This window comes from Microplitis mediator, chromosome 4 (assembly GCF_029852145.1).
Source record: "Microplitis mediator isolate UGA2020A chromosome 4, iyMicMedi2.1, whole genome shotgun sequence".
NCBI lineage: Eukaryota > Metazoa > Arthropoda > Insecta > Hymenoptera > Braconidae > Microplitis > Microplitis mediator.
In genome coordinates, this window is record NC_079972.1 from 11,941,225 (window position 1) to 11,964,996 (window position 23,772).

Sequence of the window (23,772 nt, forward strand, 5' to 3'; positions counted from 1 at the left end):
TTGAAATACATCAATACCACAGTATAGTCTTACTCGGTCTTCACTAAATATATATACTACTCGAGTAGGTGTGCATCTCGTAATCCGGATCTATACTCAGACACTGTCACGTCTTTCTATTCATGTACCGTACACTGTTATGAGAGAGATAGATAGCGAGAATGAGAGTTTTCTCTCTTCTCAATAGTATTTAGTGCCGTGTGGGTGTATCCCATAACCTGGACAACGATCTACGGTTGATGGTTCATCCCCGATACACCTGACGCCTGTTAACGCGCACTAGACATGTCTAGCTGAGTTACCAACTACAACTTTCTGTTCTCCTAATACAGATATACATATATATTTATATATATTTATATATTATATATATAGAAATGTATATCTATATATGGATTTATATGTGTATTTATATATATATAATAATATATCTATATGACTACATGTATCTATCTATATATATATTTATATATATGCATATATAGATATACATGAATACAATGGTTGATTCTAACTGTAATCCCGCAGGCTAGAGGTTGCTCGGAATAAGCTCCTTCACTCAACTCAACTCTGTTCTCCTCTCCACTCCATTCTACCAACAGTGTCTCATATGTTCTACTACTACTGCTCTGCTACTGATTTGTCGTAACGATCATGACTAGGCTACCGTTCGGGCGATTCACTCAATCCTGATTAGCTTGTCGGAATGATGACGCTTTCAACTTGATCTAATCTCGTGAATTAAGCTTATCAGGTAGTGAAGCCGATTGTCTGACATTTTAGTATGATTAAACAGATGACTATTTTTTTTTTTAAGAAAATCAAATTTAATTAATTAATTTTAAATCGTTTATAGTCCAATTTAGAAAACTTTTACCGTAGAAACTTTTGACTAAATATTTTTCAGCTGAGTAAAATTTTTTTTTTTTTTTTTGTAAGTTCTTTATAATTAAATCAGCGGTACTGTATCACATATACCATAATACAGTAACAAAGTGTATCTTTTACCAGACTTCCGTCATTCGATTCACGTAATAATTCATTTTAGTAACTCTCAAGACAAAGGTAATTCAATTTTCATAATAAAATTTAAAAGTTTTCTCTCTGAAATAATTGATTCAATTCTTATTCCTTACTTACGGCAAGAAAAATAATAAAATATTACATCCTGTTTTCGCATATAACGGCATTACTATTGATCTGAATGTATAAAACGTAAGAAATAAAAAAAAATAAATGTATAATCAAAATGATCTAGTTATTTATTTCCTTTGAATAGAGCAACAAACGTAAATACAAGAGTACTCTTAACGACAAAGTATTTTTTGCTCGTTGATCTTGCAAACAGCGGCATCGCCTTGTAAACTTTAGCCGCGCGACTGGTACCAAGGCCAGTGAACTTGCCACTTGAACCTTTTGCATCATTACTATCGTGGCAAGTTGCTGTTGTTATTTAAAATATAAAATTAAATTAGTTAGTGGTACTGCTGGTAATATTGATGATACTGCTGCTGGTTTTGTTCTGTGCTACCGCTAACCACTTTTCTGTGGTTTTTGTGGGCAGTTTAGATTTTATAACGCTACACTGGCTTTTGCTCTTATTAACACGGGACACGCCATAATAGAGTAACATAGGATAGAGAGTAACACGCCATCATCCACCAACTGGGTATAATCTTTTAGATATATACAAGTAATGATAGCCCTGTGTTTATTTCCTGGTGCGGTTTGCCACGGCACGAGCCGTCATGTCTACCGCGTGCGTATGCACACACTCATATACAATAAAAAGTGCTGGTGCTAGTAAATACTCAGTCCGACACCAACTACATGTAATAGCGAAGAGTATAAGTACAAAATACTCAATAAAAAAATAATAATTTATAAAAAATGTGTGTAGCTGTTCCATAGCATTCGCGATTTCTCCAGTCACGCCCTTAGCTGCCGGGCAAAATCTTCCGGGAAACGATTATAATTATAGATGAAACGCGATGCAAAATGTGGAAGCTCTCTTATGCTCCGCCTTCTTCGTAATGGACAAGCGGCTCTGTTGCTGCTGATGCTGATGCTGTGTAGCTGCGAGTATTAATGTCGAAGAAATAACTGGAAAAATATTTACTATACTACCAGATTATAGCTCAAGTGACTTTAACTGATTACAGTTTATTCAAGTGTATTATTATTTAATTCATTATTACCAATCTAACTGACTACTTCAAAACAAACCAATGTTTATTATGCATTTATTTTAATGATATATATTTTTACTCATTTATTTATTTATTTTATTTTCGACTAATTTCCAGGTTATCAACCTTTTGACAATATATATATATATATATATATATATATATATATATATACAAGTCGTAAGTTATTTGCAATTGACTGAAAATTTAACATAATTAATTTTAAGCAACAAAATTTAGATTTTTTAAGAAAATTTTTAGTTAATTGCAAATAACTTACGACTTGTGAGAAATATCGAAAATTTTCTCCGAGATTAGTTATAGGATATAAAATGCTCTACAAAAAATATCCTATAAAATTTTCCGATAAAGTTGATGGTTGCGTCAAAAAATTTAAAAAATGTAAAAATTTATCGTCAATCTAACTTTAACTTTGAATAACTTTTGAAGAAATAAAAATATCGAAAAATTATAAGAGACCTTTTTTGTAGAGCGTCAAATTTCCCATAAGAATATGTCTTGAACATTCAAAAGTATTGATCCCACCGTGAGCTACAAAATTCCAAAGCTTAAAAAATAAATTTTCCCATGTTATTTAAACGGGAAATAGAAAATTGCAATGCGGCAGCTGTTATATTCATATTAAGAGCTCAAACTTTCACAGTATTTTTTTTTCGTCATTTCCAACAATATTTTCGATATAATGAAGGAAAAAAAAATTAGTCGATTTTTTTTGATACACCCTAATATATATATACTTTCACCAATCGCGATATGTTTTTGTTGCGATACATTAAGATAAGACATTTTATTGGTTGCACACAAAAATGTCGCGAAAAATTACAGGAATTAAAAATTAATTCGGGACGCTACCGCTGGCGCTAGTTGGCTTGTTTCAATATTTCAAAATCAATAAATTTATTAGTCGAAAAAAAAACGTATATATTTAAAAAATAAAACGCAGCCTTATTATACTCGAAACCTTAAATTTGACGGGTAAAAAATGTACGGTACATAGAACAGAAATCGGCCGTCAAGTTAAGGAAGCATCCTTCAAGATCATCTCCGGCTTGTTTATAAGTCACGTCTTTTCTATCTCTTATCCTCATTGAATGTCCGCTGGCGCATGCGAATATTTAACCCCTCACGACTATCATCACCGATCCCCGAGTCAACTCTCGAGATCTCAATTCGTTTCCCGCGCGCTTCATTTACTCTAACGTAAAGTGCAACCACCCCACGTGACATAAGAAAAAAGTTTTTTTAACACACGTCGAGGGGTGAGAGGGAAATTTTCGCGGAATTTTTCGACGGCTCATTTGACGCTTTCTATCTCTTTTTTTTATTTTTAAGGGATTTATATACACAAGTATCCAAACTTGGTATATATTATTACAGTCGGCAATGGTAATGGATATTGCTTTCAATGTACTGCCAGTACGTGATGAGTCCGTTTGTCGTTTTTCACAATCACTTTGTGACTCTCACCCACTTTCTGAAATATCATTTCTTCCACTCGATTGTTATGACAAAATGAAAAAATTCATTTCACAGACTTGCCTATTTTTTACTTTTCCATTGACATTTGTCAGATCATCTGAGTCAGTAAAATTTTATATCAAACATTCTGTATCCAAATATTGTCTTGACGGCCCTATTAAGAAATTGATAAAAAAAATAATAAAAGAAACAACCAGCGCCGACGGTAGCGTCCTTAATTAATATCAACGGCGGGCTTTTTAAAAAAAAAATGCTTCTTTACAAAAAGGAATGTTACAGCTGCACTTTGACGATCAAAATAGTCAAACAACTACGAGATAATTAAAAAATATTATTGAAAGACCGAAAAGTGAAATGCATCATAGCAAAAGAGAATTTGAAGACTAATAGACCGGAACTCGTGGCACTGTCTCAAGCAGCTCGGAGCCAAAAAGAATAGGATAAGCATCAGCGAGTGAAAGAGCAAAGATCCATTTTATCATCGAACAAATGCCGCCGTAGGTAAAATGCAAGTCAACCCTGTCCTTTTAGTTACAATATACCTCTCATCTGTTTTTATATTTTTATTATTATTCATTCATTCTCCATAGTCTGTGTGTATATATTTGTCATCGTATATATCTCTGTACACTGCTTAGTACTCTTTTCGATGATCCCACTCCAGTGGGCACGCGGATCGTAATGCCAAAGAGCCCGCGTTCATTTTCAAAGCAGCCGAGGAGCGCTTGTAATTAACGATTACAAAGTATTTCGTTCAGATGATTATCAGTCTGCGCCGGATGCACGGAGTTCGCCATCCCCCATAACTTCCGGCACTTTGATGTGCAGGCCTTCCCTTGTTTTCTGCCCCATTGTACAACCCACGGTCTTCTCTATCGTTGCAATAGCATATCCAAAAGGATGATAAACCAGGGGGAGAAGGAGAAACTGGCGGTATAGGTATATATTTACTGAGGTAGAGGTAGAGGTATATTATAGAGAGATCTGATAGAAAAAGCAAAGAAGGAAGAGGACAACGGGAATATATTTTAGCATACACTTGAATCCCTCTTACTCTGTGTACAATCATGAGAAATCTCCGACTGCATTGCAGTATTTTAAATCGCACTCAGGGATGAAAAGCCGCTGTGGGTATAGATTGTATACACATGGATAATAGTTGTCGATGTACATATATAATACACATATAGGAATACATGTAACTGAAAGAGAGAAAAATAAAAGTAAGTGCACGTGCAGAATCGACAAACGTCGAACGTTAATTGGCGCCTCGGGTGAAGTTTCCGCTTCTCATTTCTTTTTCTCTTATTCTCATAGTTTTTTTTTCTCCTCTTACTTTTTATTTCTATTTATTATTTTTTATTTTTTTTTATATATATAAACCTCGAGTGCAAGCAAAGAGCTGACAAAGAAATAAAGTCCTTGCTAGTTGTTTCTTTCTCCCAGTCTTTTTCTCATTTCGTTGGGTTAAAGCGAAGAAAACCGTGTTTCCGTGAAGGGATACAGCCCCGAGGCAAGTTGTTACTTTCTTGACACGAAGTGTAGTGCAATTAGTTTACTGTCAAGGCTACTATCCAACGATCAAACGGTTTCTCGAGCGAGATAAAAAAGATAAGCACGCGGTAAATTTTTCTAATTGGGATTATTGTGTTTAAAATAAATGAAAATTTTGGGTGGCGGCTGTTGGAAGTGTAAAAGATAATTTCTCCTGTAATAATCAACCAGCTTCGTTCTTTACTTTATAGAAAAAAATATTGATGATGGAATTCGTATAAAATCTTTGAACAAACTATTAGTTAATTTATATAAAACAAAAATAATAAAACCCGTTGACTCGGCGCAAGTCATAAGTTAACTGTTTCTCATCAACTATAAGTCCAATAAATAAAGCAATAATATTTTTTTCCCCGTGTAGTTTTAACGGTTGGCTGTTTTTACTGTTGTGACATGAAGAAGAAAGGGTTTCCAACAACGAATTATATGATCCTGAGGAGGATTTTATCGCTTAAGCAGTGCAGCAGATAGCAATGGTTGAGCCAGTAAGTATAAGTCTCCGTCGACGGGGTCGTCCAGTTTATAAGCACTACGGTGGGTTTTCAGTTTAGGACTTTCGTTTAACGTTTAAAGTCTCGATATAACGTGTACCAAGTGAACCTCTCGTTCCACGTTTAGTTAATGACGTGTCAGGATAATAATAGTCGTATCATCGTTTTGCACCAACGACAAACGACGATCACATCCCGGGCTGACGGTACACAGATCTCGCAGTCATTCCATGCATGATACTGACGGTGACGGTTTAGCTTATATCGCTAGCTTTTGCTTTATAGTTTATGTGTGGATACGTCTATCTTTCTCTACTTAATATGCCCTTACAGGCATATGTTTTAAAGCTCACGAGTAATTGTCTATTAAAAGTACGCAGCCGGATCCTGAATACGAAAGACCGAGCCGCGTCACAATGGACAACCAAGTCGTTAAAGGGGTGAGCTCGATTAAATTTCATTATCAAATTTTACGATTATTTGGGGCGCGATAGGTAGTAAGTATATATTGTTTGCTGAATAAAGAATAGTAATGCTATTATATATTTTTAGATATATGTAGATATATAGTTGGCTAGAGTTAGAGATTGGCTGGGACGAGAAAAAATTCATTTGAATTTTTCACGCTAGTTCTACACCCATAAACCCATCAACGTCATAACGTCATGCTCACTGACTACTCTTGTCGCCAGTTCAAAGTGCGATGGAATACATGAATTGAATATTTTTTTTTACCCGAATAAATATTATACAGAATTTTCACGTTTAAATTTTATAAAAAATATTATTTTTCCTTTAACTTTTTCCAGTTAAATTAAATTGCTAAAAAAGTAATTTTAATTGATATAAATTGTAAAAAAACTTTGTTATTTTTATCTACTTTTTATTTTTTGTGAAATTGTCGAGAGTATTAAAAATTTTAAGGTAAACAAAAAAATTTATCACCACTTTAAATTAACAAAAAGATAATGAATGAATAACAGAATAAAAACGCATCGAAACTCAATGCAATGCAAATAAATATACATATATACAGACAGTTGATGTAAATGTTTAATGAGTGCAGGTGAATTTTTCGCCGGATGATAGCAAGCAATGTACCGTAAACGACTCAATAAAGCACGAGAATTCAAAATATCCCGGGTATTTCGAATTAAACGAGTGACCTTTTTACGAGCGTTTGTGTCCACTGGACTCTGTCCATCCTGCTATATACCAGAGGGGACACTCGCCAACGAGAAAAATAAAAATAAAATGAAAAAAAAAAATAAAAAATATATATATATTTAACGAACGCTATTTGAAACATGCTACGATTCCTCGGAGGCTCTCTCGCACTGGCAATAAAGCTGCCTCCAACTTTATTGTCCAGCCATAGAAGCGAAAAGACTTATTGTCACAGACATATATACAGATACATTTATATACATATACATGTATACATATATAACAATATATCCCCTAAAGTAGTTATACAAAATGTAGGATTCGAACATAGCATGTACATCTGAATGTCTACCTTTGAATTTCCGGGGTTTATAAGCGTCATGAACCAGTGTTACGTTTGCAGTTAACGATTAACGATTCATTTAAGAACATTTAGATTTACTGCTAAGGTTATAGTATACGTCTTAGACATTATTCACTAGCTCCATCTAACTGACGTTCTGCTACAACTTGACGACTCGACTACTATGCTCGCTTTCCGCTTTTCTTCCCTGCAACTTATGTGATCCTACTCACTGATAAGAAATCTTTATCTTTGTCGCTTGGCATTCTGGTGCTTATTGGTACTTGCCAAGCTACGATTTAAGATAGAGCGGAAATAGACGGGGCAAAGCGAAATGGGTTAGAGCGAAATTTTCACGACAAAGTAGAGTACTAAAACATAAAACGTTTTCTTTAAACATTTCTTCATGTAGGGGAGGGTGGGGCAGAGCGGCCCCCATGGGGCAGAGCGGCCCCCATGGGGCAGAGCGGCCCCCCTAAGCCAATAATTATTTTTTGTGGCTTTCAACCATAAGATCACTTTACTTTTGTCCTATTTCGAACAAATTTATGGACATTTTGCCAAAATTCTGAAAAAAAAAATTTTTTTGTGGGACAGAGCGGCCCCCTTCAAAAAGTGATAAAAAAAATTTTTTTTTCATTTTTTTTTTTTTAAATTGTTTTCATCATGAAGAATGTATTTCTTTCTCTTGACAACTATTTTTGGTTTTATATTACTCGAAAAAAATTTTTTAAAGTGTAATAAATCGTTCACTCTCGATTGCCTTAATTACTAATTGTTATTTAATAAAAAAAAAAATCAATTCTATAGTTTTACTTTATTTCAAAAATTTATCAACTAAACAAAAAATTTTATTTTTATAAATTTTTAGTGACCAAATTTGCCTCTTACATAGAGAAACGGCCGAAAAATATGAAAAAATAATTTTTCCGGAAGTTTCGGCTGGTCCATTTAGCCCCAGGTGTTATGCGTAGGGCTAGAAATGTGGAATTATAATAATTTTTTTTTAATTTGACGATAAAAATATGAAAAAATCACTTATTCAAAATTATGGGCTTGTCCATTTTGCCCCAAATGTCATGCGTAGGGGTAAAAATGCGCAAACATATCGGATTTATAGTAATTAGTCGAAAAAAAAAAATTCTTTTTTTGATCAAAACTTCAGGGGGGCCGCTCTGCCCCACCCTTCCCTATATATTTCTTTATTATTTAGCGCGAATAAATTTTAAAAAATTCGCTGGTCTCTTCATGTCTTCGAGTTTTTTTCACTAGAGCTTGGACTTTACTACTAGTAGGCATTTCTTTAACATCGTCAATACATTTGTCTTGAGCTAATTTCTTGTCATCCATGAACGTTGGGCCAAGAGTGTAATTATCGTAATTCGTTGTAGCTGTTAGTAGGACATTAAAACTCCCGAAATGCTTATACTTGACGTCCTGCTACTTGGAGAGTTAAGCCGATGTCGAGGACTCGACGAGCCGATAATGTTCACTTGCGAGGCCATAACGACCAGCCTACTTTACTGTGTCCTATAGACTGTATATATTTATATAGAATGCTATATAATATATACTACGACTATAACACCCTACACCCTATACTTGTTATACAACAATAAGAGTTGAGTGTAAAGAGCATTTCGCAGAGCAACAATGAAACTTGATGGTAAATAAAAAATAAGTCAGACCACTTGGCGATTTTCATGATCATGAAAATCGTTAAGTGACCAACGAGAAATATCGCTTCGTCAAGGTAATAAAATTACAATCGATAATAACTTAACGCTGGTTCTTTATACATAATAAAAGTAAAAAAAAAATAAAATATATATTTTTTTATACTAAAAGCAGTGAGTGTGCTTTTTTAAGTATATTGAAATATCCTCCGCGTAAAATAAATTTTAAAATATCAATAAATCACAGGCAACATATGCAGGCATATCTTTAATAAATTTAAAATATTTCTATCTAAATAAAATATATTATTGGTAATTTTTAAGTCAACCTTGAAAGGATAGAGCTTAATAAATCTTGCAAGTTAGTATATTTAACATTCCTCATATTTAAAAGTAAAAAATATATATCCTCGTGCACTTAATGCTCAAGTCTTTACCTCCCAACGCTAATCATATCTCGTAGTAATATAAATATATATAACTGCAAGTCAAGATGGAGCTAATGTCTCTCAGGCTGTTCTATTAGTATTTCTTCCATGCGTGCACTCTAACATTCGCGTATCCACATGTCTTGATATTATAAAAATATATCTGTATATAAATGTTGTTTTTATTTTTAAAACATTTAATAATCACATACAGGTATATGGGCGTTATGAGGCTTTTATCGCGAATAGACCGTCGAGTCACTTGACACCTATCAGCATGCTACTGATGCACATGTACAGTCTGTGTATCCCACCTTATATTACCTCTTAAAAGATTCCAGATGAGTACTTTGTCTAAGTACACTCTTATGGGTTATAAGTGCTTGTGATATCACATTGACTTTGTAAAGATGCGACAACCCATAGCCCATCATATCTATTAGGTATATTACTTGCTTAACTGCTTGTTCGCTCGCTACTTTTTTTATTTTTATTTTATATTTACATCCTTCCTACTGCTTTCTTACAACTTGCAACTGATTTAACCATTTACCAGTTTTCAATCCCACCCCGGGTCAAAAATAAAACTTGATTAAAGCTCGCTTCACCTTATTTTCTTTTGAATTAAATTTAATTTTTTTCAACTTTTTGAACTTTTTTCATCTTAGTTACAACTTACTTCAACTTATTCGTATTTTTTGATCTTAGTTTGAACTTATTCGTCTTACTTTCGCCTTGATATATAAAAATTATTTCACCTTAGTTTTGACTTTTTCGCCTTATAATTTGAGTCAAATAAGCTTAAATCAAATCCATTTCGACTTGATTTAGACTTTTTGCCTTATATTTTAAGTCTAAAGCAAGTCAATTTCGACTTGATTTCAACTTTTTCGTCTTAAATCGTGACTAAGTAAGCCAGTTAAGTCTAAACCAAGGCGAAAACTCAATGTATTTCATATCTCCGTAAAAAAAAGTCAAGTTTGTCTTGTGAAAAACGGCTCCAAATTTCGACTTGGTAAACCAAGTCTAAATCAAGTTTTATTTTTGACCCGGGACTTTATACGAAATTTACCTTCACTTTTATCGCTTATGACCTTTGATATTTTTATTTAAAAAATTTATAGCATTTTTTTTTTTTTAACAAAAGTATGTTACTTATTGTCGTGTGCATTTTTTTACTTATTTCTGGTGGATTTTGTTCTTTATTATTGTTGTTATTTTTTTATAGTTGATGTTGCAAATCCCCTGAGAGGTAGTAGAAGAGTAACTGAGCCATAAACATCCAGTAGGATAATTAACCCTTTGAGAACTTCAAGGCCCGGACGGATTTTAATAATCTTAAAAGACACCGGGGGTTTTGATTAGTACTTCAACGTTGATGTTGACAATGCGACGCTCGCATCCAGTCACCAGCAATGAGGCACGCGTACAGCACACATTTGCGTGCATTCCTTTTTTTTTTACTTTTGTCTTTTTGTTACTCTTTTCCGTTTATTTTTATTTCCCTCGACAAAATATGCACCGTGTACGAAATGACAAACGCGGTAGTACGAGTACGTGGGTACATTTAAACGAACACAAGAGGAAAGAACGAGGGAGGGGGCGGGAGGGAAAAAACAAACGCGATTACATTCAAGTTTTGATGCTATTGCTGCCTTTTTTTAACCACACTGCGAACTTGGAAATTTCTTTTATATAAATTTTTGTTATTAATGTCAGCGATTTTTTTTTTTTTTATATTTGCCTAGAAATATTGAAAAGGGTGGAAAATATATGAGTACATGTAAAATAAATAATGAAATAATTAGCTCAATGAAGATTTAAAATAAAAAATTTTTTTACAAACAAGCTTGCAATGTAATGTACGTACGGTACACACATTCAATGTTGTTGATGCATGGCACTTTGAAGTATTGGAATAAAGGGCAGTCCCAAAGGGCACGGTTACAACAATGAGCGGAGAACATGAAACACAGAGCCCTTAATGGCTAATAACACACGTGGATTATTTCAAAAAAATAATTTTTTGTTTTACGTTTACAAAGTCAAAGGATCGCGCAGGTCTTTGGCTTCTTTTTTTATGACTTTGCAGCTAATTTTTTTTCTTTTTATCGTTAAAACCGACATATTATGTAATGTCGCGGTTTTTAATTAAAACTATGGCTTCAACTATTTTTTAAATTTTATTACTTTTTAAATAGTCATTATCACTAAAAGACAATAAATTTTTTATGAAGTATAAAAAAAATATAAATTTCTAAAAAAAACTTGCTTTTTAAATGAAATATTTTTAAGTGACATATCAAGCCGATTGTACTTAATTAGAGTAATCAAAGTTAATGAAGTAATTACTTTTTTTTACCTGTATTTAATTAATACATAGTAATCACTTCGAAATACGTTTATTATCGATTTAAAAATTTTGATAGTGCGTCAAGCATTTTTTATTTTATAACTCGAAGTAAAAATATAATTTATCACTTTAGTTACAGTGATAATACAGAACTTAAAAGACTACCACGAAATATTATTAGAAGCAAGTATATAATAATTTTAAAAATATATATATAATTAACTATTAATACATCAGACTTTTTTTTTAGATTTGTTGAAACTGAAGATAAAAAAAATGGTTATAAATATGGCAGCAAAATTGCTTTTAGTATTTTCTACTGGACTTATAAGTGATTATGTACTGGCTGGAGTTGTAATAAATAGAAATAATACTGTACATGGATGGAATGTACTGATTGGTAAAAAAAATTTTAATATATTTGGCGAGTGTAAGGGTTTATTTATTAACCGACATGTTTTTATTACCGATGCCGAATGTTTTAACTAGTAATTATTTTTTAAAAATTAATTATTTGTGATGTATAAATATTTAGATAAGTATATAAGAAAAAAATTACTATTGCAGTATGCTAAGAGAGGGCGATGTTGACCGTATATATTTTTCAAATCAAAACTCTAAGAACTCAGTTTACACAGTAGACAAAGATAATATTTATTATAATGAAGATTTGAGTGAAATTTATGACCGTAATAAACGTCAAATTATTGTATTAATGTCTAAGAATCCGATAACTGAAGATTACATTGATCTGCATAGTAATATCAGTGATATTAATAGTCAGAAATGTTACGTATTTAACGACCAAGATTCTCAGTTAGATCTTAGTCCTTGCAAAACAACAACATTTAAATATATATCGAATGATGATATTCATGATCCAGCGTTCGTATGTTCTTGGACAGATCTTACTATGGTATATTAAGAAAATGTGTTGTGAGGTTTTTTGTGTACATCAAGTAGAGTATTGATGAATTGTTTTAATTTATTACAGATTTCTGGCAACGCAGTGATTTGTGATTCGAAAGAAAACCCTCAAAAGAAAATTTTTCTTGGATTATTGTCAACACATAGAAATTTAAGTGATGATGAAGCTGTATTGATTGGAGTAGAAAATGTAACCGATTTGCGAGATATAATCGACAAAAAACTGAGTGAACTTCTGTAGTAACTTTTTGTTTGCGTTTGTAAATATCTAATTAATATCAAATATTTTACAATATCAATGTATGTGCTATGCAATGAATTAAACTGACGTCAAAAATAAAATGTCTTCATATCGCGATAAATGTTATATTGGTATTAATTTATATAAATTTTCCTATACCTCAAAATTGTGTCTAAAGTTTTTTAGCTTAATTTTGTAATGATTTATTATTATTAACATTTTTTTGCAATAGATTATATTTTATCATGAAAATATGAATCAATAAGTGTGTATTGATTTTAATCAAAATGTCAGATTTGAACTACATAAACATTATGTACGTTATTTTTTATTAATATGTAATAAAAAAAAAAATAATGAGACTAACAATCGTGAAAAATAATGGGATTCTATGTTAAAAAATAAAATATTACATTATAAATGAAATCGTGCGATGTAACACGCGAAATGGATAATAAATTTTCAGTATCATGGGATTTATCGGACAATTTGTTTGTAAACAGGGCTTAATTATCAATTAAATTTAATCGCTTGTAAATGTAATATAGAGAACGAATGAAAGAAGGAGTGAAATGTCAGCTAAAAATGTATGAACAGAAGAGAGAAAAAGAGTAGAGGTTATCGCATCACTGGCCTCTGAAAACAGTCCCTTCATTGTGCGCGATCATAACCCAATATAAGTTTTTTTCATCCCTTATCTCGACTGCGGTCTCAAGTATAGTGTAAACATGAGGCAATTAGGATGAGAGACGTAACGGAGATCGTAGATCCGTCGACGATTCGACGGGGCAAATACTAGAGAAATAAGCGAACAGTATTATAAATTGGAGTTGAGTAGTAAGAGTACACTCCCATTATATTTTATTGTATTGTAATATATATATACATATATGTGTGCTTGGGTTATATAAATCGAGTATAGAGACCGTCGTATTTTATTTGTGGCTATTAGTCACGAGTACGATTAATGTTTAGTCGTGAAGAACAGGGATTCATGAATTCAATATTATAAGAACGTTTTCAACATTTATCTACGTCCTTATATTGATTTCTTATATCCTCAGTTCTTTGTTTTATCATATGACTCGTATCGCAACTATTATAGTTAATTAATTCCATTCAATATCAATCATAATAAATGTATGTGTTATGAAACAAAATTGAATATTAAATTTTTTAGTCGATACTAAATAAAGTGACAGACGTTTCTTTGTCATCTGTGACATGTAAAACAATAACAATAATTTCTGAACATATATTTGACGTATTTCTGACATATTTGCGACACTTTTCAAGAGACATGCGACACTTTAATACTAAAATATATATACAATACAGCCCGGACTCGCGACAACAGACGCGGGTTATTGTCATATGGCGACAATTTATAAAAATCGTTATTTTTACAACTCCCTCACACTATTGAGCAATATCAATTCACCTCCGTTTGTTGCTTTTTTCCCTCGATACATTAATTTTATTCATTTATACACTCGAAAAAAAAAAAATTAATTAAATAAAATCAAATATTGATTTTATTTAATTAATTTCTCTTTTTTTTAGATATGAATGTATTTTTAAAGTTCAACCATCCGAATGTTTTCATAAAATTAATACTTTTAATCCTTCATCAAACAACTGCAGATAAATGAGTTTGGTATCTCTTTAAATCTGAAGTTATTTTAGAATTAGTTGAATGAGTTATTTATGAGTTATAATTTAAGGGCATGCCGAAAGTTTATTTGAACCAAAGCTAAAGATGTTCCTAAATCTTGCTATCGTATAAAGACAGATCGTTTTAAAACACACATATGTTTAACTCTTAATACATTACTTAGTAAGTTCTATAACGATACGCGAGAATAAAAAAAAATGAATTTAAAAAAACTCGACTCGTGTTTCTTGTCAGTGGTTAAAAGCGTTAAAGAATGAGGTTTATACATTTAACTATACTAAACATATGTGTCGAAATAATGGTGAAGAAGAAATAATAATTAGTCTTTCATTTATACAAATGACATGTTTTCACCAAGAATTCTATCGAAAAAAAAAAAATTAGAGATAAAAAAAATCTAAAGAAGATAAAATAAATCGTTTTAAATAATAGCAAGACATTGCTTTGAAGTCTGAATTTAAATTACACGACGAAAGAAAAAATATAAAAGTAATAAAACACTTCACCACAATCACAGTGAGCATATTGGTAGAGTCGTTGACGGCGTATACGTCGTAGGAGTTTTGTAGGAAAGAAAGAAAGAAAGAAAGAAAGGATAAGTAAGAGTTGAATAACAATAAAAAAAAAAAAAAAAAAAAAACGGAATATAGGCTCTTAGCTCTGTGGCTCTTCCGATGAAAATCCCCAAGCTCAGAGAGGACAATACGTCGGGATTCCACGTCCCTCACAATCTCTTTTCATACTGCGAAATCGTCCTTTATCCAGACGAGTCATATAGCACGCGATCGTGGCATCCGGGAGCCTCGAATTCCGATCCTCTCGAGATCACCACCCATCTCTCTTTCTATACCTATACCTATACCTATACTATTTCCAATCCCAATCGAGCCCGAACTGAGATAAGAGTGTAGTCTCGTTGACGAGATCACAAGTTACACACGATCTTGTTCCGTCTCTAGTGTGCATGGACGTATATACATAAGTATACGTATTGTATACATCTATTCATACCCCCGCTTATCACTAAGAGGGAACCTTTTTTGATTACTATATTATTATAAAATTTACGATCTAAATAAATCGTTAATCAAAGTTAATAATGTTATAAAATTTTAATTTCATCATATATGTATGTATCTATAATTTATATATACATATTGTTGGATTCTCTGTACAAAAATCAATCTTTATTCCGATATATATTTTATTTAATATTTCTCTTTACTAAATATTATTTCGAACAGCGTTACATTCAAATCGTAGTATATATATTATTTAAGTTGAGTTAAAAATATATATTTGTTTACTTGAGGAAAAGAAAGCTAGTATGGATCAAATTTTATGACCTTAGGTACTTGGTCGACGAGAGATTGAGGCCCATGTTACAAGTAAATGCAAGGCAATATGTTTTTCTACTTGTGCACTCATATATATATATATTTTGAACTTAGACATCTTTGTTATACAAAAAGAGGAGAGGCTGTTAGACCTCAGTGTTAAATAATATTAAAAGAATAAGTTAGTCTAAGCTAAATCTCTTACGAGTGAAGACACACCCTAGAGCGCGTATTTTAATAAAAAGAAATAATTTTCATTTGTTTAATAAATTGATTTGTTTCATTCGCGATTACCACACCTAAATTCTCAACAAATGGGAATCAAAAAATAATTAATATTTATTATTAATTAGTAAAAAAAAAATAATTAATATACCCGCGGTCAATTAGTGATTAAAAAAAAAATTTATCAACGGATGTGTCAGATCTCTATTGATATTGAGAGCTGTCTTTTTTAATTTTATTTCATTTGATTCCTTTTCAAGTAATTGTCTCAATTAATTTAAAATTATTAATTAGTTTTATAGTAACGATTCAAACTAATGTCAATTTTTGTAATGGTCACTATTAAATTTTAAACGTAATGCCTTCAAATAAATTTTTAAGTGTAGTACAACTTTATAAATTAACAGCAGATTGTTAATTTTTTATATTTTTAATTTTGTATTCAATCCGTAGTTAATATCTAATACTCAGAGTCATTTTTTAATAATATTGATATTTTATTTTTAATTCAACTATTATTTTTCTTAATTTTATTATTTCAATTTAAATATTATTGAGGAATTAAAATAAATAATAATTTATTAGTGGATAAGATCCGTACAAATTAATAATAACTTAATTTATTTTTAAAATTTCCTATACGTAATATCTCTATTCTAATTTATTTATTTTTCCGTCCACTGATTTCTTTGTTTGCATCGTTAACGCAACCTCTAAGGTGTCCGGTTGCTCACATATCGATTACTTTAAAACCATCTAACGCGTCCGAAATTCCAAGTAATACAATACAGTTTACGGCTACGCAGGCCCGGACACACTGTTTACATGCGTCGGTATAGTCTAGCGTATGCGTATAGATATAGATATAGAGATCAGGCTCAAGCCGCTTTGCGTCAACATCTCAACCAATAAAAAAATTATACACCGTCTCTAGCCCTCACACCGCATCTTAGTCTTAGTTTCATATGGCAGTATTTATTGAAAATAAAGATTTGTCAGTCTAATTCGAGCGAGCAAAGTGAGAACGTGTCGATACTCGTATAAAATAAACGTAACGAATTGTATTTTGGTTATTCATTTCTACATGTGTTGACTAACTTTGCGGTCAGCATGCGGCGTTTCATTTTTACTTCTATATATATATATATATATATATATATATATATATATATATACTGTTTTAATTAGTATTTCAACTGACTGTAAATAAATATACAATTTATCTCGAGCAATTAAATAAAAAATGTGAAAATTGAACAAGTCAAATAAATGTATTTACAATCGACTGATTCAAAAAAATCGACTAATTTTTTTTTTCATTATATCGAAAATATTATTGGAAATGACGAAAAAAAAATACTGTAAAAGTTTGAGCTCTTAATATTAATATTAACAACTGCCGCATCGCAATTTTCTATTTCCCGTTTAAATAACATGAAAAAATTAATTTTTTAAACTGTGGAATTTTGTAGCTCACGGTGGGACCAATACTTTTGAATGTTCAAGATATATTCTGATGGGAAATTTTACGCTCTACAAAAAAGGTCTCTTATAATTTTTCGATATTTTTATTTTTTCAAAAGTAATTCAAAGTTAAAGTTAGATTGACGATAAATTTTTACATTTTTTAAATTTTTTGACGCAACCATCAACTTTATCCGAAAATTTTAAAGGACATTTTTTGTAGAGCATTTTATTTCCTACAACTTATCTTCGAGAAAATTTTCGATATTTCTCATAAGTCGTAAGTTATTCGCAATTAACTGAAAATTTAATATAATTAATTTTAAGCAACAAAATTTAGATTATTTAAGAAAATTTTCAGTTAATTGCAATTAACTTACGACTTATGAGAAATATCAAAAATTTTCAATTTTCAAAATTCGATATAATGAAGAAAAAAAAAATTAGTCGATTTTTTTGAATCAGTCTAATATACAAGTATACTGATGAAGTGTTTAAATATATATGTGTGTTTAGTAAAGTTGTCAAAGCATTGTAACAAAGTTTGTAGGTAAGTATATATGTATATATAAAGAATGGTGTATATAGTTAGGGAGTTTGTGTGCGTCAGATTGAACAGCCCAAGGGATCTAAGAGGAGAGAGTGTATAGTAGATTTACATATACAAAGGTGTTGATAGTAGTAAATACTCATTCGTATTTATATAGACAATTGTTGGCCGTTGCTGTTGTAGAGTTTCTAGGCAAGGGGTTTGACAGTAAATTTGACTGTTACATGAGGTTCTGAGGGGACATTAGCGAGACTACTATAACTGCTGGACTACTGCTCTACAGAACTGATGGCTATTGATAATATAGCAGAGTGAGATCGAAGAATGGAGGGATTGTCTAGACGTCATCGTATTTATACTATATATACGACCTATCCTAAAGTAAATCTGCATAATTGATATAGGAGAGCTGAATGGACGATCGTGTAGAATGAGAAAACCCATTAGTGGCCAATGGTCATTTATACAATACAATTGTATACTTTATTGATTTATTATTAAATTATAATAATTCAGTTAAATTAAATTTAACATCTACTCAATTACTTTTAAAAGCATGTATAATTTATTATTTTCAGTTATTAGGGGGCTTAATCAAGCAAATCATTAGTCTTATGTCTCATGAAAAAAACGATTAAAAAAATATAGTGACATTTTCTGCTGATTGTACAGCCGATTAACTCGTTTGTTAATTAATGTAATATAATTAATTAATTTACGAAGGAACTCAAGTATTGTGTACAGTGAAAGGGGATATCTGATGACGATGACTTGTCTAAGAGATAACGAGAGTAAAATTACCCTTACGGATAAGATATACATTTGAAATACTATCATTACTTAATATATTTCTATACATTCGCGTGTCGCATTATCAGTGTGTGCGGTATTAAAGAGTATACATAAAACAAGTTCAAAGTCCCGTGATGAACGGAAATTAAAAGTCAAGAAATGTATGAGATATATGAGTAAAACTGTAGTATACTCAAGAGACCATGATACTATTATAACTAGAAGATAATATATATCGAGTATGATGACGTTATACTAGAGCACACATCAAACATCAACTAAGTGACTGAGAATTATTACGCTAATGACGTATATGTATGGGGGAGTGCTTGAAAATAATAAAAATATACAACATGAGAAAAGATAAAAAAGAGTGCAGACTGGTACGACATCATATGCTGCCAGTAAAGCTAGACGTTAACACGCAATATCGGCATCAACGTCGTCCTAATATCGTAACATTAACAATTTTCAACAACTCACTGTAATGTAAAGCTGAGTTTCTTTTTATTTTAATGGTGTAAAACAACCAAGCTTGCACCTTTAGCTACTTCGGTAACATTCTCAAGATTATACTTCTAAGGTTATTTCAACTTTTTTTCATTCTTATTTATCGAGACGAGTACTTTGCATGCTATCCGGTTTAACATCTGTCGCAGTTCGTAGTACGCGAGCCGGGTTATCAGAACCGTTAGTCCACGTGCAATAGAATTAGTGCTACTTTATGTGCACTTGAAACAAGTGTGATTCCAGTAAATTAAGTTATGAATATCATTAAATATTTTTCAATTTCATTTTAAATTTCTTAACGTTTCCGAGATGAATTAGTATAGTTTTTCAAAAATTAAATTCATAATAGATGAATAATGACTATATTATTTAAATCGGCGGAATATTTACTTTCCTACTTTTCTAATCATTTGAATCATTACTTTTGTAACTAAATAAATACTGTACATTAGTGTTGTATATGTACCTGGAATTTATTTATACTTGTACCAAAGTAATATTGCAAAGTATTCGTCTCTACTCTCAGACTTTGTTTTTTATTTATTCGATTATTTTTCTCCAATTTTCGACTAGCACATAAGTTTTTTTTATGAAATAGATCAAACTATGAATTCAAACTGAATCGAAAGATTTTTCCAAATCAAATACTGCTTCTCCAACTAGCAGACCGTTATGTAAGTCGGAAGCAAACTACTTACGGTGTGAACTGTCGATCGTATAGCTTCGAATTCGTACACTTGTACGGGAGTAACTTATTGGCATCAGAGTGTGCTTTTGAGTTATATTTCATAAGTTTTGCAAAACTCTTGTTTATGTTAATTGTTGAATTGATGTAGCAGTAGTTAGCTCGCCTCGAATATCAGCTAAGTTGGCCGAGCGGTCTAAGGCGCCAGATTTAAGCTCTGGTTCCCGTATGGGAGCGTGGGTTCGAACCCCACACTTAGCAAATATTTTTTGTTTTTTTTAATTGAGAAAAAACCTTTGTTTTTATTATAACAGTTGTAATTCATTTTTTTATTATCAAAAAAAGGTGTAAACTCAAAAATTCATTATCTTCAATCAACACTGGATGTTATTGTTTCTCAAGTATTCAAACATGAATATTAATTACCCATAATTAAACACATTTTAGTAGTTTGAACAATTGCTCGTTTTTAAAATAAATATTTCAACATCGCAATTTAATAATTAACAATAATCATCTGATGAACTTGAACTTTTTCTAAAACTGCTTTACCCACAGAGTAATGGAAAAAATTCATGGACAGTGAATAGATAAATAGATGATAGTAGTAATTAAAAAAAAACGCCAGTTGCCTTGACATAAAAATAGTTAATGATAATTATACACTCAAGTAAGCAAAGATAAGTCGACACTTTAACTAAAGAAGATTAACGATTCGAACGCAATATCTTAATCTTCCACACCACGGGACTACCGTTAAATACGTGTGTTTTTATATGTATGTATATACGTACATATACAAATACTTATACACTTATAAAAGACAAATGATAGAAGCTTTCAAAGTTGAATAGCAAATCTAGTCGAAGTAGTAGATCTACTAAATCGTCACGGAACCGGTAATTACCAAGTACGATATGTACAAATGACTCGTTGAATAATCATGAATAAAAATAAAAGGGTATAAAGTAGTCTGATGATAGGGATAAAGATAATATTTAAAGCTCAACTAATTCTCAGACATTGATCGTCAAATATTTTTGCTGAACAACACACAAAAGACATTATACACATTTGCATATCGAGGGTATTTTGCTCAAATGATGTTACTGTTGATATTTCTATTATCAAATAGTATGATGATCGACATACGGTTTTGTCAGACAGAAAAACGAGACGATTAAATGAGATTAAGTGTATAGGGAAAGCCAGTGGTAATACTAGGAACTAGGTCCCTTTTCCCCGAAGACCTAACATACTATACACTGGGTGATTCTCTTTTCTCGAGCTCGTAAAAGTGCCGAGAACCCTATGTTACCTAACTCAGAAACCATCACACACATATCACATGCCCATCCAACATACCAGTGACAAGAGTGAAAATAAAAGAGACAAAAAAAAGAAAGACAAGATCCGTCGTTGAAACGCCTGTCACAACAATTTCGCGAAAAAAAAAGAACACGACGTCGACACTTGTAATTTCGTTTTGTCGCATCTGTTGTGATTCTCACGTTACCGCGTGCTACTATACACTATATACACAAGTAGAATCATGTTAGAGGATTGTAAGGTCTCGGAATTCTTTCTTCTGGTGTGTTCAAGTAGTACATACAGTAGGTGTGAAGATAAAAGACCACAGATCACGTGTCTTTGAATGTTTCAGTCAACCCCTTTAAGGTATTACATACGCACACACAATAGCTATCATGTGAATTCTCCAAGTCAGGGGTACCACATTCTTCACAATGGTTGTTTATGATTAACAGCTACAAAACTCTTCATAAAAAATAAATTAAGTGAAAAAAAAAATTTATTTCAAGTATGAATAAATTTTTTTCCAATCTGAGAATCTAAATATATTCATGCTTGCTGAAAAAAAAAAAGAGATAAAGAAAGCTAGGGTGTCTGATGGTAAATAAGAAGTACTTGATTCTTGTCTGCTATAACCTCTTATCTCACTTTTATTTGACAACTTGTAGTCTATTTACATCTATTATATCTTTTATTCCTTGTTCCTTAGTCGTGACAAAAAAAGGATTTAAGAAAATCAAATTTGAGACAAATCCCGCGGTAACTCGATCTCACTGGTTGAATGCGAAAAACTGGAAAATGGATCTGGTTAAAGTGCTTTCCAGCTTTCCCCAACTATATCCATTCCCTCATACTCTTGAATACCATCTACCTCCCATTCGATTTATTTCATCTCTCTTCGCTCTCAACTCAACTCAACAACTCAACTCGACTTCTTTTTTTTTATTTTACTTTCCCCACAAACTCTTGACGGACTCGTGAAAATCGTATTTATAATGCTTAGGCATTCTGAAGCGACGTCGCGTGAAATCGGGTTAGGAAAATTTCTGAATATTAAATTTTCAAATCTTCTGAAACCTTCGTTTTTATCAACTTATTTACTTATACATTGGAAATGATGGTCAAAAGTGATATCATCCTAATACCATACACTTAATATATTTATTTTATAAATTTCAAAAGAGTAAATCACTAGATATGAATTAAATTAATGGAGAAAATTTTAAAGCCAGAATCAACTAAAACAATGCATTACAACGAAGTGAACATAATCTCCAATAAAAAAAAATTAATCAAGCAACTAGCTATCATAAATAACGGATTAGAGACAGGCGTTGGACATATATGTGCATGTGTGTGTGGTCAGACAATAGATGACAAATTGCATGACGGCAAAACAAACCGAGAGCACCGGTAGATTGAGCTCACACGCACATTGACCAGCTATCTCACTTTACTACATAATACTATGTACACTATAACAAGTCTTCATATCACAACATATACACTCTAGCTCTGCTACTGTCATCAATATAACCTGGGCGTAACTATAATCTCTGAGCTGGTATCGCGAAAAACGTCGCTAAGAAAAATGGTTTAATGTGTTACCCATACCTTTGTATTATTTTTTACCCAGTACACACTCCCTTATTTTTCAAATAAAAGATTTTGTTCCCCTTTATTTGCGGTATCAACCAAATCAATTTCTGACTTGATGTTGATCGCTTAAATACAGTCTTTAATCACAACCAAAATAAGAGTGAAGGAAAAAAAAATTAAATTAAAAACTTTCACTTTATATTTGAAATAGAGAAGATATTTTTCTCACCATTGTAATTTGAAAAGTTACACTCGTTGGATTTTTAATCACCGGATAGTGATGGCAATATCTCGAGAAAGCTTATATAATATCTATATTTATATCTATACAGACCGCTCTTCTGGGCATTTTCGCTTGACGCTCCGGTACAAACGATAAACGCGCAAAGCATGAATAAGATGAGAAAAAAAATAAAGAATAAACAAAAAAGCGAAAGTAAATTCTTGACGTAGTGATGTATAACCCCAACAACAGCTAGATCAGATCAGAGCTGCGTGAAAAGTCTTAGGAACTTCCACAAGTAGAAAAAAAGAATGAGAAGAAAAATTAAAAAGAAAAAATGTAGTAGCAATCGTAAATGTTTAATATCGTGATTAAAGGCGCCAGGCGTCTTTCATTATTATTTCAGTCTAGAGGACATTCCGCTCGTGGACCCGAGCCACCAAGTTCCTTTACAATTCTCACTTTCTCCCTCTACCAAAGATTCTCTTGCCTCCAACACCACCACCACCAACCCCTTATCTTTTCTATACTA

At 31.8% G+C, this 23,772-nt stretch overlaps 1 protein-coding gene, 1 long non-coding RNA gene and 1 other non-coding gene across 5 annotated transcripts in view; 2 read left to right on the top strand and 1 right to left on the bottom strand.

The window, feature by feature from the left end:
• Positions 1–23,772, bottom strand: part of LOC130667066 (uncharacterized) — a 190,984-nt gene that overhangs the window by 114,529 nt on the left and 52,683 nt on the right. The window lies entirely within an intron of this gene.
• On the top strand, positions 11,958–12,954 carry LOC130667060 (uncharacterized). The gene is made up of 3 exons (XM_057468456.1): positions 11,958–12,189; positions 12,269–12,617; positions 12,696–12,954. The coding sequence occupies exons 1-3, from the start codon at positions 11,978–11,980 to the stop codon at positions 12,867–12,869; spliced, it is 735 nt and encodes a 244-aa protein (XP_057324439.1). The 5' UTR covers positions 11,958–11,977; the 3' UTR covers positions 12,870–12,954.
• On the top strand, positions 20,285–20,368 carry Trnal-uaa (transfer RNA leucine (anticodon UAA)). The gene has a single exon. It is a non-coding gene; the product is annotated as a tRNA-Leu (tRNA).